General features: G+C 41.3%; 1 protein-coding gene across 3 annotated transcripts in view; it reads left to right on the plus strand.

The window, feature by feature from the left end:
* NELL1 (neural EGFL like 1) overlaps nt 1-12640 on the plus strand; it is a 296603-nt gene that overhangs the window by 131214 nt on the left and 152749 nt on the right. For all 3 annotated transcript variants that reach the window (XM_061355044.1, XM_061355045.1, XM_061355043.1), the window contains exon 13: nt 9858-9983. In XM_061355044.1, the coding sequence (XP_061211028.1) occupies nt 9858-9983 (126 nt within the window). The remainder of the gene's footprint in view (nt 1-9857; nt 9984-12640) is intronic.

Consider the following 12640-nt stretch of genomic DNA (forward strand, 5'->3'; position numbering starts at 1 on the left):
GGCAGGAGGGCATGTGCCCATTCAAGATCTGCTATTAAAACATCAACCACACAACAGACAGCTCACAGTGAGCTTTCACAACCAGGGAGGATTGAGTCAGTATTTCTCTGCTCCCTCCTTTCTTTGTGCTCTGACCACTGGTCTTGGTGGTACTTGAGGGAATGTGTGTAAATGAATTCCTTAGTAGCTGATACTGATAATGGGAATGTGAGTAAAGACATCATTGATAGTCTTTATGATGATGATAGTGGATGTAGTAATTTGGATGCAATTAGTAATTAAAATGAAATACTAAGGACCCGAGTGTCGCAATTTATTTATTTATGTATTTATTTAACTGCAGCTACACTTTGACTGTTTTATCAAAGGAGAAACCATTAAATTACCAGTTTGATTACATAGCCAAAAGCAAACCAATTAAAATAGATTTTCATCTATTAGATTATCTATTAGATATCTATAGATTTTCATATATATTTCATCAAGTGTTGAGGCAGGAGTTAGGGGTGCAGGTAAAGAATATTTTTATGACCACCTGTTGGATTGCCTCCCTGCCCCCTTTTACTGTTCCTCTTCTTTAACTCAGGTTATGCCTAAGGAATGCTGGATTGTTGCAGTCTCCAAACCAGAAATGCCTCTTTCAGTAACTTGTGCTATAAATCATACCTGATTACCATATTTGCTGGGATGAGAAATGCATCCTGCAGTCTTCTATTATGTCAATTAAGGCTGTGTTGATAGGGAAAAACTATTTACAGTATCTAAAATGAGGCAGTTTTCTTATGCTGATGTTCGCTTTATTTCTACATTTTAGATTAAATTTAAAAAGGCACAGACAGTAAGACTAGATTGTGTGCCAGGGATGTGGAACAGAGAAAGGTGTTCAGCATGGCTTAGAGGGATGCTAGGGAAGAAACTGTTTTGCAGTATTCTATAATTTTCTTATTTGAATAAGATGTTTGTCTCTAAACTTCTGTGGAATCTGATTAACAGGGAATAATCTGGACCCATGAAGACAAAATCAGTAAATCCTCTATCCTGAGAAACCACCTGGTTTGGCTTGAGTGGCTTTGGAGAGGCGTAGTTGCCAACTTTGCAGTGGTGAGGAGTCAGTCCCTTTAAGTCCAGTGCTTCCATGTGGTTTTTTCAGCAGAGTTAGATAGAGGAACAGGATTTGATGCAAATAGATGAATAATGAATGGTTGAAAAGATGTTAAGAGAGAACATTTAGGAAAATGCGAATATTGTTGTGAAGGCCATAAGTAGAGAAGATGGGGGACAGTGAGTGTTTACCAGCGTGGGACAAGATTTTTCCATTATCTCTGTGCTGCTTTGCACTGTACAAATGGTCCTTCAGTGAACAAATTATTTGAGTGTGAAAACGGTGGAGTATTAATTTTGTATGATTTCCTGCTACTAACATATCACCTGTCTTACTTATTATAACAGTATATATTGCAAGTCATTATAAAATACAAGAAAAGTAGTTTTCCTGGAACTGTTTTTTTTTTTTTTTTATTTTTTTTTTTTTTAAGATATGGTAAAGACACCACCCCATAAAAAAACCCAACCAAACCTACAGTTTTCATCAGCACTTAATTTTTCAGAGATACACAACGTCCTTCAAAATGCCACGATAAAAGGTAGCTGTGGGCACAGGGATTCCAGATCGATTCTATGGGCAGCCTTCTACAATTTATCATTTGAAGATAGCATCTGTGTGTATTCGAAAGAGTAAGCCAGTCAATAGTGCAAGACATAGATAGAAGGAGACCAAATGGGTAAGAGTCTCAGGTATAAAAATAGAGCAGTGAAGCAGAAATTGTGGATGCTGGTCTAAGACAAGCATTCATGAAACCAGGTATTTTATGTTATGTCTCTCAGTATAGCGGCATAAAGAAAGAGTTGCTCATTTTAACACAGTAATCCATTGCTCACCCTTAGCCATTAGTAAAACCAGATAGAAGGGATTGAAAAGGTAAGATATTAGCTGAATGAAAATAGATAGTTATTTCAATGTATCATATTGTTTGGCTAATGTAGGTGAATGGAAGTTTCGAGAAAAGCAATGCCCCCCTCACCTCTTCCCTTTCCCTCCCCTGTTCCCCATGCTGGTGTTTCTGAGGTCTAGAAATCCACTGGTATCTCTAAAAAATGTTTAGAAAGATAAATAACAAGGAAGTGAATCTCTTACAGAAACCTGACATTCCTTTCTCAACATCAGTAGTTATTTCATCAGTGCTTACTGAGATCCAGAGGAGTTTCTTTCACAAGTGAAATCAAAGCCAAAGCAAACAGGGCTCTGGGAACGTATTTATGTAATCACTAAACTAGAAGCAGTCTTTCCAGGGAACAGAGCTATTTTTGTAAGAATGAGATGATTATATTGCTTTGTTTTCTAATGGGCTGTAATATATTTGGTAGCAGTAGTAACATAACCTTGTATTTGTTGTAGACTTATGTAATGGTAACATTACAGCCAAGCATCAAGCAGTTAGATTTAGAATGTATTGTCATGCCTTAAGAGCCTTTGAAGAAGAAAAATGAGTAAAAGTGGTGCTAAATACCAAGGGAGAGCAGTCCAGTTAGATTTTATGGTATATAATTCTTACTACTCTGTCCCTGTAGTAACTTGTTGAGGTTTCTGCCATGGGTTCTAGCAGGGGAAAGTGGTTAACTCCTTCTCTGTCCCAGATAGGCAAATTGTATTGCACTGATGAGCACCATTTATGTAAGGGAATAGAGTTTACAGATGTTCCCATCTGCATGGATTCATTGGAGGAGTGCATACTCCAGGTATATGGAGGAAGGGAGTAATTGAGAACAGTGTCAAATTGGTGATTCCAGACTTAAAAGCTCACAGCGTCCAGAGCTGTGCTGACTGACTGTGACAGTGCAACTCTCAGTTTACAGCTTGGCTTATCAAATCTTCTTTGGTGGCAAGAATTTGCCCCGCAGATAGTTTGTGATGAACCTCGTTATTTCACCACCTTCTCCTCAACAGCTAGGAGACTTCCAGTCTGTACCCTGCTTTAGGGAAGGATATATATGATGTCTAGGGATGAATGTCCTCATTGTCTCATGGTCTGTTGCCTGCTGCAAGGTGGGAAGAGTCAGTGGGTGTTCATATTGTGTGTGCTGTTTCGTTTCTTGTGAACTGCCAAAGATGGTATTCTCTTTATAACTAGTGAGTGCGAGCTGAGACGATGTAACTCCATCCCCCTCAGCAGTGCTCGGTGCTGTGCCGAACAGTGCCGACTCGTCCCATCCCACCTCCTTTTGAGGGCGTTACTTCTCCAAGGGGAGCGTGGCTGCTGCTACCACCTTCTCCTAGCAGCCTCTGGGTGGACTGATATGGTGGGGCTGAGGAGGAGAGAAGCACGAGGCCTGTGGCATGCACAGCCAACATTTTGTGTGGCATAAGGGAGCGTGGTGAGGAGTTTCCTGTGGAAGCGACTGCTGTGTCAGCGTGTGTGAAATGTATCCAAGTCCCTGTAGAAAAGCGACTGCTGTGTCAGCGTGTGTGAAATGTATTCAAGTCCCTGTAGAAAAGCTGCCAGAAACTCAAAAGCGCCTTTTCAATTCTTAAAGGTTGGACTTGATGATCTTAAAGGTCTTTTGCAACCTAGTTGATTCTATGGTTTGATGATTCCTGTACTGCAGTTAAGCAATATTGTCTTTATCGGGAGACATGCTGCAGGCATTTATTACGGTTGCAAGGATGAACCTTGGGCACCCCAGCATTGTCCTTGTCAAATTTTTCATTTACTCCAGAATTTGGAGTAGAGCTTTAAGAAAACTTCTGAGAAAGGTAGAATGTACAAATATGATTATTTTCTAACTTTGAATAAGTATGGGTAATGGAAGAAAGAGTTGATCATGTGAACTCCTTAACATACCACCTCTAAGAAATAATAAAAAAGAACAGCAAAGAGGGTTTGAGGTATTTTTGAGTCAAAACTAATATGAAAGAACAAGCTGATGCCAACATGGAACTATGAACTACATGGGCTTATTTCTAATTTCAAAACTTTATGAAGAGATTTTGAAATGCATCGCATTTCAATTGCAATCTTTTTCTGAGTTTATCTTCTATCTTTCTCTGAATTTATCTCTCACCTGTTGCAGTGTCCTTGGCAACATTGTCAAGAATATTGTTCTGACTATAGATAAAGATAGCACAGATCCCTGCTGGTTCATTCCCTAGTCCTGTTCTTGAAGGATAAAGCACTTGTTCTGTAACCAGTGAATTCCCCTGTGTACTCCCAAGCTGAGAGTGGACAATCTTTGCTATTTTATGTTTCTAACTTCTCCTGCTGGGATTTGCATGTGAGTGTGTGTGTTGAAATGTTTGTTTGTTGGTTTGTTTGTTTAACCTGATAGTGATGGAGGTTTCATCCCTAGAGGGACAGTTAAATTGACAGAAAGTAGATTTGGAATATTGATCCTCTTGTCCTGATCGTAAAGTAGGTATCTCAAGGTAAAGCACTTTTACGCTGTGCCCAGAGGAAAAGGCTGCACCATTTTAATGGTGCTCTAAAAGTCAAAGTGGTTGTACATCCTGATGTTATTATATTGATAGTATTTTATTTCTTATGGATTCCCAGATGATGCAACACCAGCCCTAATTTATGAAGGCAATTTTGAGTACTTAGTTACTTGATGACATCAGGGTAATGTTTCTCAGCCTTGTTGAAAGGGGAGTGTTCCTTTGGCTTTACCTGCTTTTGGTTTGGGTTGTTTCCCTGCCTCCAAAAGGGCAGCAGCTCCATCCATTGAAGTCAGAGGAATGTTGAGGGTCACCTGTGCTTATACTGCTGCCCTGTGTGGAGGAGATGAATTGCTATAAAGGAGTCCAAGCTCGTGAGCAGTTTTAAGCCTGGCCTAAACATCTGCAGCCCATATTTAGTCTTTTCTTACTCAGGCAACTGCTGGAAGCTGAGCTGCTGCCAGCTCACAGATAACTGCTCACTCCTGCTGTCCTATGCTTTGTGGCTTCTTGAGGGCTGTGTTGCACAATTTGAGGAACTGGCCGTGTACTAAAGGTAAAAACCAGGTCTGGGGGATGTTAGAGGAGAAAGAGGACAGGCAGTGGAAGCGTTAAAACAAAACAGGTAAGCAGAGCTGAAGTCAAGTGAGCCTGGCAGTGGAAAGGAGGTAAGGGCAGGAGAGGACAGAATCAGGGAGCATTTGGAATACAAACCAGAAATAACAATGAACAAGGTTACTATTAAGTCAGTGGTGTGAAAATTCCATGTGTTCCTTGTTGCGGGAGTGTGAGGTGACTGAAATTTTAGGACCTCTTTTATGTTCCAGTACTGTTGTGCTGCACTGTCTTGGACCTTTGTCTATATGATTTCATCAGCTTGGGAATATATTTTAAGATTTGATGTTATTTAAATAACAACCCAGGTTGATTCTGCATTATTAAACCCCAAAATATTTAGACCAGGTTTGAATACAGGTCATGTCAAGGCATAGTATTAACTTGAATAAAAGGAGGGGAGGTGAATTTATCCCCCCGTTAATAATGGTTTCTAGGTGGGAGTCATGAATTAGACATCAGAGCTTTCTGCAATTCTGTCCTTCCTCTCTCCCCTCCATCTTTGGTTTTCTGTCCTTGCTTCTTTACAGAGGGCTTAAAACTAGGATCAAGTTCGGAGAAACATGCTCCCAACCACTGAGGAAGTAGCTGGGAGATAGGTGCAAATGGACTAATTGATTCTGATACTTAGCAGACTTACACACACACCTGTTGGTGCTCTGGAACGCTTCATAGTAATTTTGTTTTGATTGGAATATTATTGTCTCCCAGTATTTAAACTCTGAAGCCCCAGACAGCAGGTGGTGATAGTGCTCATGTCCACATGGGTTATTATTAAATGTATGCAAACAGGGGTCTGCAGTTGCAGAGTTAGAGTGTGCTTTGCTTCAAGATTGTTCACTTGTGGTTATTACAGGGCTAACAGTTTGAAAACCAGTAGGTGCCTTTGACCTGAATGGACAATACTCCCATTGTCATTAACAGGAATGGTGCCCTCTTTACGGCAGAGATGAATTTGCTTTGATAAGACTCACTGGAGGAGACAAACAGTAAAAAGAGGCTCCAGGTGTGATTTGATATCTTATTGTCATGTTTCAGTGTTACAAATATTTAGCAGTAGGATTCCAAGTCGGGCATGAGAAGAGTCAAATGGTTTGTAAAGTACATTTGCACCTGCAAACCTCTTTCACTGGCCATGGATTAAATGCTACTTGTACTGTGTTTCCATCCCATCTTATTTTGCCTGGTTGGTTGGTATGAGATGGTAAGTAGCTGCTGTGTGGCAAAAGGCATGGCAGGTTCTAAGCAGGTAGCTGCACTGAGATACTTCCGTTTTCACTAGCACAAATAATAAAATAGAATTCATGTGTATGTATTCTGTTAACTATTAAGGAAACACTTGAACCCAGAAGAACAGCTCTCGCTCACCAAACCAACGCACCCTGTAATATTATGGTCCTTACGGGAAAGCTGAAGCCCGAATGTCTTTGTTGTTGCAAAGAGGTAGCCTATGGAGATGGCAGCTGGTGAGATGTGAATGATCATTATGCTGTGTCAAGTCTTATTTTAGAGACCATAAGTATACCTTTGGAAAAGAAAAACAAACTACTTCACCAGTCTGGAGAGAAACATAAATCATATATTTTTATCACCTCAGAAGACCACTATAAGATGAGCTGTAATATTTCAAATGCGACAAGCAATCTATACACCTGAATCACAATTTGAGTTCCATTACAGCTGAGCTGATCTATACCACTGGGTGCTTTGTGGATTTTACTCTAACAGTATTACGTAAAAACCCAAAGCATTTTGTGATGAATACCTAACCTTTTACAGGAATGTGCAGAGATGTGGTCCAGAACAACATTTTTAGCATTGCCCTTTAGGCTTTAATAAGAAAATACTATTGCCAGTTTTGACCTCTCAGTATTATTCTCTGTAAGGGAAATGTGTGTATTAGTAGGAGGCTGATACTGCAAAGGTAAAGAAAAGGAGAAATACTGAAAGGATTTATGGAAGATGCCCAAAGAGGGATTGCAGAAAGAGTTAAGTAGATGAGCCAAGTTTGAAGAGAGGGATCTTTTGTTCCTGCTGCTGCCTTTGTTAGACCCAGCATTTTCCTCCTGGACTCAAGGATTTCTGCAGCAACCCGGTGTCAGTTGTTCTCAGTCCTCTCTAGTGCAGCCATTACTTGAAGTCCTTTTGAGTCCCCTGTTGAGAAATACTCCCACAGCAATATTTTCATAGAGGTTGTGGTTTTCTTTGTATCACTGGTATTCTATTTTGTGATATAGTAATGTGGGCTTTGCTTGCAATGAACCAAAGTTTAAATTCCTTCACCTCTGAGACTTTTAATCCTTTCTCTTTGCTTTGGGGGAAGAAAGAGAAGTGTTGTCCAATGCACTCAGTGAGGCAGCTGGAGATAGAGGGTAGCCCGCAAGGTTAATTTTCAGGTAGATTGTTTGCTGTTTTGACATTCTTGCTTTCTTTTCATACATCCTTTTGTTCCTTTCCCTTTCATGCTTGGAAATTATTAGATATGCAAGAACAAAACTCAAAGTTATGCTCCAAAAGCCTATTATAAAGAGGCTGCAAACAGAACAGCGTGAACACACGTCAATACCTGAGTGTTTCCCAAGTGGCTCTAGCACTCTGTGGTGTGATAACAAGACATGTGGGAGGATTTTTCTTGGCTTTTATCTTTCATATATTGATGCTCCTAACTTTTTAAAATTCATTTTGTCAGGTGGCACTGCAGCAAAAACAACAGCAATGTGGGAACGAGGTAGTTCAAGGGTTTTGCTGTGGTATATCAACTCTTTTGCCTCCAGGCCATCATTTCTAATTCAGCCCAAGTTGGCAGCAGTCAGCAATCACTGCCAACTGACAGCTGTTTGGTGGCCAACACACAGTGATTTAGCTAGTAGTTCCTACCAGACAGATGTCTATAGTATAGCAAGTGTGAGTGTAGCTGGCATGTGTTTCATTTTCAGAGACTGGAAAATGTGGGTATACCTCAACTGCAGCTATTTCTGTTTAGGAAGGTTAAAAAGGACGCCTAAATTTAGGCAACAAAGAGCTCAGCATGTGCACAATGATCCCTCCACTATGGAGGTTAACCCTCCTATTCTGGGGTTAAATCCTGATGTTATGGTGCTCATCCCTTGTAGCATTTCCATTGTATCTCCATAAGTACTAGGTGGTGGGAGGGAGAAGAAAGACTGTAGCTTGGTCTCTGTATATGGTTGCGCAGAGGGATGTGGGAGGAGACCACACTGTGGGGTGACCAACTCTACTGGTTGAGGGAGTTCTTCAGCTGTGTTGTCAGTTAATACCTTACTTGAGTGTGAGCAGTGAATAACAAGGAAAAGGTAATAGAGGGGGGAAAATGAGTCTGATTCATTTTTCTTTGTGTGGACATACAGAACACTAGAATTAATCTTTTGAAAACCATGAATTACTTCATGTAAAATCTGTGCTACCAAGCAGAAAATCTATCCTGCTGAGAAAACAAATCAAGAGAATTCTTCAGTATAATATCTGGTTTTGTGGGGAAAGAAGGGGGAAGATTTTACAGTTTACAGTATCACCGAGCTTTGGGATATTTAAACAGGCAAATCAATGATGGGTTTGATTCACTATTGTGAAAACAGTTTTGAATTTTGGAATTGCAACAACAGTAGAGATCCTCAAGCAAACAGAGATATGGGGTCAAGTTTATACTGCTCCGTAGTCATCTTTTTTGTTCCATTGGCATGATGTAAAGCAGCTTAAAATGGGCTGTCCCTTATCCCACTTGTGCCGGCGGAGTTCCTGCGTTGCAGGGAAAGAGCATTGTCCTAGCACTTGAGTGAGTCTGGGGGACTGGGACACTCACCCATCAACTCAGCAGTTGAATCTGCTGCATTGCTCTGACAGACATTGCCATATCTTATCTGTCCCTCACTGCAGCTGCCGCCTGCTGTGCAGAGGCACTGTGCCTTCATGTTTTAGGTTACCAGTAAGGCAGGTAGGATTGTCAGTGCTGCACACCTGTGATGCTATTTTACGAGTTTGAAAACTCTACATCAGTTTTTGTCTTGTAACATTGTCACAAAAAAAAAAAACCAAATGTATGTGTTAATTTTTCAGAGTTGAAAAAATAAAGGATTTCATGAAGAACAGCAGAAGGAACCCATTGCTGTGAGACAGGAATTTTAGGCCTATTTTAAGGAATACTTCTGTACTAAATTTTCTTCCTTCTTTATTCATGGCAACCTGGAATGGTTTGGACTGGAAGAGACCTTAAAGCTCATCTAGTTCCAAGCCCCTGCCATGCGCAGGGTCACTTTCCACTATAGACCAGGTTGCTCCAAGCCCCAGCCAATCATAGAATCATAGAATAATTAGGGTTGGAAAGGACCTTAAGATCATCTAGTTCCAATCCCTCTGCCATGGGCAGGGACGCCTCACACTAAACCATGTTGCCCAAGGCTCTGTCCAACCTGGCCTTGAACACTGTCAGAAATGGAGCATTCACCACTTCTCTGGGCAGCCTGTTCCAGTGCCTCACCACCCTCACAGTAAAGAACTTCTTCCTTATATCTAACCTGAACTTCCCATGTCTAAGTTTTAACCCATTGCTACTTGTCCTGTCACTGCAGTTCCTGACGAAGATTCCCTCTCCAGCATCCTTGTAGGCCCCACTGCTGGAGTTAAACCAAGTTGCTTTTGGATTTGTAAATGGAATTTCTCTTATTCTAATATTGTGTCATGTTGTTATGTTTTCCTAAGCCTGACTGTAACTTACGTTGGTGGTTCTTCTCTACAGATATCGATGAGTGCGCTGCCAAGATGCATTATTGTCATGCCAACACTGTGTGTGTTAACTTGCCTGGATCCTATCGCTGTGACTGTGCCGTGGGATATGTCCGTGTGGATGATTTCTCCTGTACAGGTAAGCTCTTGAGCATACAGCAATAACAACATTACACTATGTTGTGTTTATCCCTTGCCTTTGAATTGGTCCCTGTGCCATACCAAATGTCCCGTACAAGCTGGCTCTGTACTGGTGTACAATTTAGGCACAAGTGAGGCAGGTAGATGTGCTATCAGGTACCTTTCCTGTGTATGACTCCTTTGGCATGGTGGCTCAAGAAGCCCTGTGGTGCACACACTGAGGGGTTTTGTAGATCAGGGCATGATCTCTTCATGTCTGGAGCACCTCCCATATGAAGACAGACTGAGAAATCTGGGGCTGTTCAGCCTGGAGAAGCCACGTGAAGACCTCATAGCAGCTTCCAGTGTCTGAAGGGAGCTGACAAGGATGCTGGAGAGAAACTTTTCATCAGGGACTGTAGTGATAGGGTGATGGGTTCAAACTTAAACAGGGAAAACTGAGGTTAGAACTGCTTCCCTGTGAGGGTGGTGAGGCCCTGGCACAGGTTGCTCAGAGAAGCTGTGGCTGCCCCATCCCTGGCAGTGTTCAGGGCCTGCTTGGACGAGGCTTGGAGCAACCTGGTCTAGTGGAAGGTGTCCCTGCCTGTGGCAGGGGGTTGGAACTGAATGAGCTTTAAGGTCCTTTCCAACACAAACCAGTCTGGGATTCCGTAATTTTCTATCCCGTGGCTGACTGGTGTGTGAGGTGCAAAGGCTGAGATGAGATCATACATGTAGGGAGAAGAAATATTATTTCCTGTGGTTTGAAACATGAGAAATTATCTGGGAGGAGAAGCTTTCTGGACAGAGCTGAGACAAGTTTGTAAAAGCAAAACTGAAAATGTATAAAGTCCTTCAAACCATTTATTATTAAGTAGTTTGGGAATCGTTGTTATTAATGCTGAGAAGTAATGTCTGCAGGACTGACACATGTTATTTAGAAAAGAGAACAATTGTGAAAGCATTAGACAGTAAATCCAGTGATTCTTTTTAATACCTGTCAGCAAAATGAGCTCTAAAACTCCTTAAGTGGGAAGCAGATTGGTCTAATTCCTGACAGAGGTTTTTAAGGGACCTTCTCTGCAATCTCTGGGCAGAATGCGAGGAGCTGCTGAAACACTGGGCCCAGCTGTACATCACTGGATAACATCTGTCAATCCCAGAGCTCCAGAAAGGCTGATCTCGGGCTTATTTTGATGGTGCACCTGTGTGGCAAAGAAGGAAAATATCAGGCAGATGTATTGAAATGGAAATAAGTCAGCTTGACACGAAATCATGTTTAGAATTGGGTTGTGTGAGCTATTTTCTCAAGTGGAAAGATGGCAACAGGAGTATTCAATAGGAGAATGATTTCCAGCCTGGAGTAATTATGTTGTCATGCACATGTTATCCCTAGGGAAGGTCATAGGAAATGTTGACTTTGATGATGACGGCATATCTTGTAGCTAAGATTATAGAGTTCATAAAAACTGTAGAAAAGTCCTGCCCACCTCTTGAGAGATAGTTGATGGTAAATAGTTGTCAGGAAACTGGGCTTTGTTTTGCCCAGAGAGTCATTACTTCTGTACAGTCTACGTCTTTAGAGTAAACTTTGTATTTTTTTCTTGATATTTTACAGTCTGCCCTGCCAGAAAAAGTTTCAGACCTTAAATTTTGTTCTCAGTGTTTGTGCTGCATGAGGTAGTGGCCTTCACAGTGATGGGAAAGTGGTTTTGATAATCTGACACTTGCTTTCCGTATGCATGCTCCCCATTTCCTAATGTTCCTTCCCTCCAGCAAGGCACTATCATTAGGCATGCAAGTGGTTCAGGAAGCAGGGATTCGGAATGTACTGAACAAGTGTGAAGTAGTAAGACAAGCTGCTTGACAGGAATGGGTGAGCATTCATTTAAAGTGCGTGCACAGAAAAAATCCAGAACTTAGATAAAATCAAAATAACAGAATGAGAGAGAGAGCGCTATTTCTTGCAGGTTCATTATCTTGCTGAAATTACTTATTTTTTTTGACATCCCCATTAAAAAGCACAGTAAGTAACATAGCTCAGGAGAAACTTGGTTCATTGCCTGTTGCATCCAGAAATAGTTGTATGTTACAGTAATAAATGTATTTAAAATAAGTATTGTGCAATAGAAGCACTAATCCTGGTTTTGTATTTTGCATTATTTTTACACAGAATTTTCCTTTAATGAATCTTAAAAAAGTAAATAACAGTAATAAGAGAATCAGGCAGCAAATACCAGTTCCACCTCATGCTGGCACCAATGTATAGCAGGCACAGGCGATAGAGATTGTAGCTGTTACTCAGGATTTAAATTTATTCCTCTTTATTCAAACCAGACAAAGGAGAAATGATCTTGTTATTGAACCATAGATTTGGAGACAAGTCTGGGAGCCTGAGGGGGGCTGAGTCCTCATTACAACTGCATTTTCTGTGCGTGAGGCCAGGCTCTGATGGGTTCAAGATACAGGTTAGCCAGTTTCAAATGTCAGCATTGGAGACGTGCACAGCACTGCATGTATTCTGCTCACAGCTGGCGTGAAAGCAGACTTATACTGTAGAGGTTCATGTTTTGGGAAGTCTGGGTCTGATTCAAGGTATGACGTCATCATCTTCAATTGAGCTAATCCTGTGTGGTGCTGGGCAGGCCTGTGCTAGGTGGACTTGGCACTGCCCTG

Source organism: Neopsephotus bourkii, unplaced genomic scaffold, assembly GCF_033783945.1.
Source record: "Neopsephotus bourkii isolate Nb327-2 ecotype Australia unplaced genomic scaffold, CSIRO-AGI_Nbou_v1 NB_768, whole genome shotgun sequence".
NCBI classification, from domain to species: Eukaryota; Metazoa; Chordata; class Aves; order Psittaciformes; family Psittacidae; genus Neopsephotus; species Neopsephotus bourkii.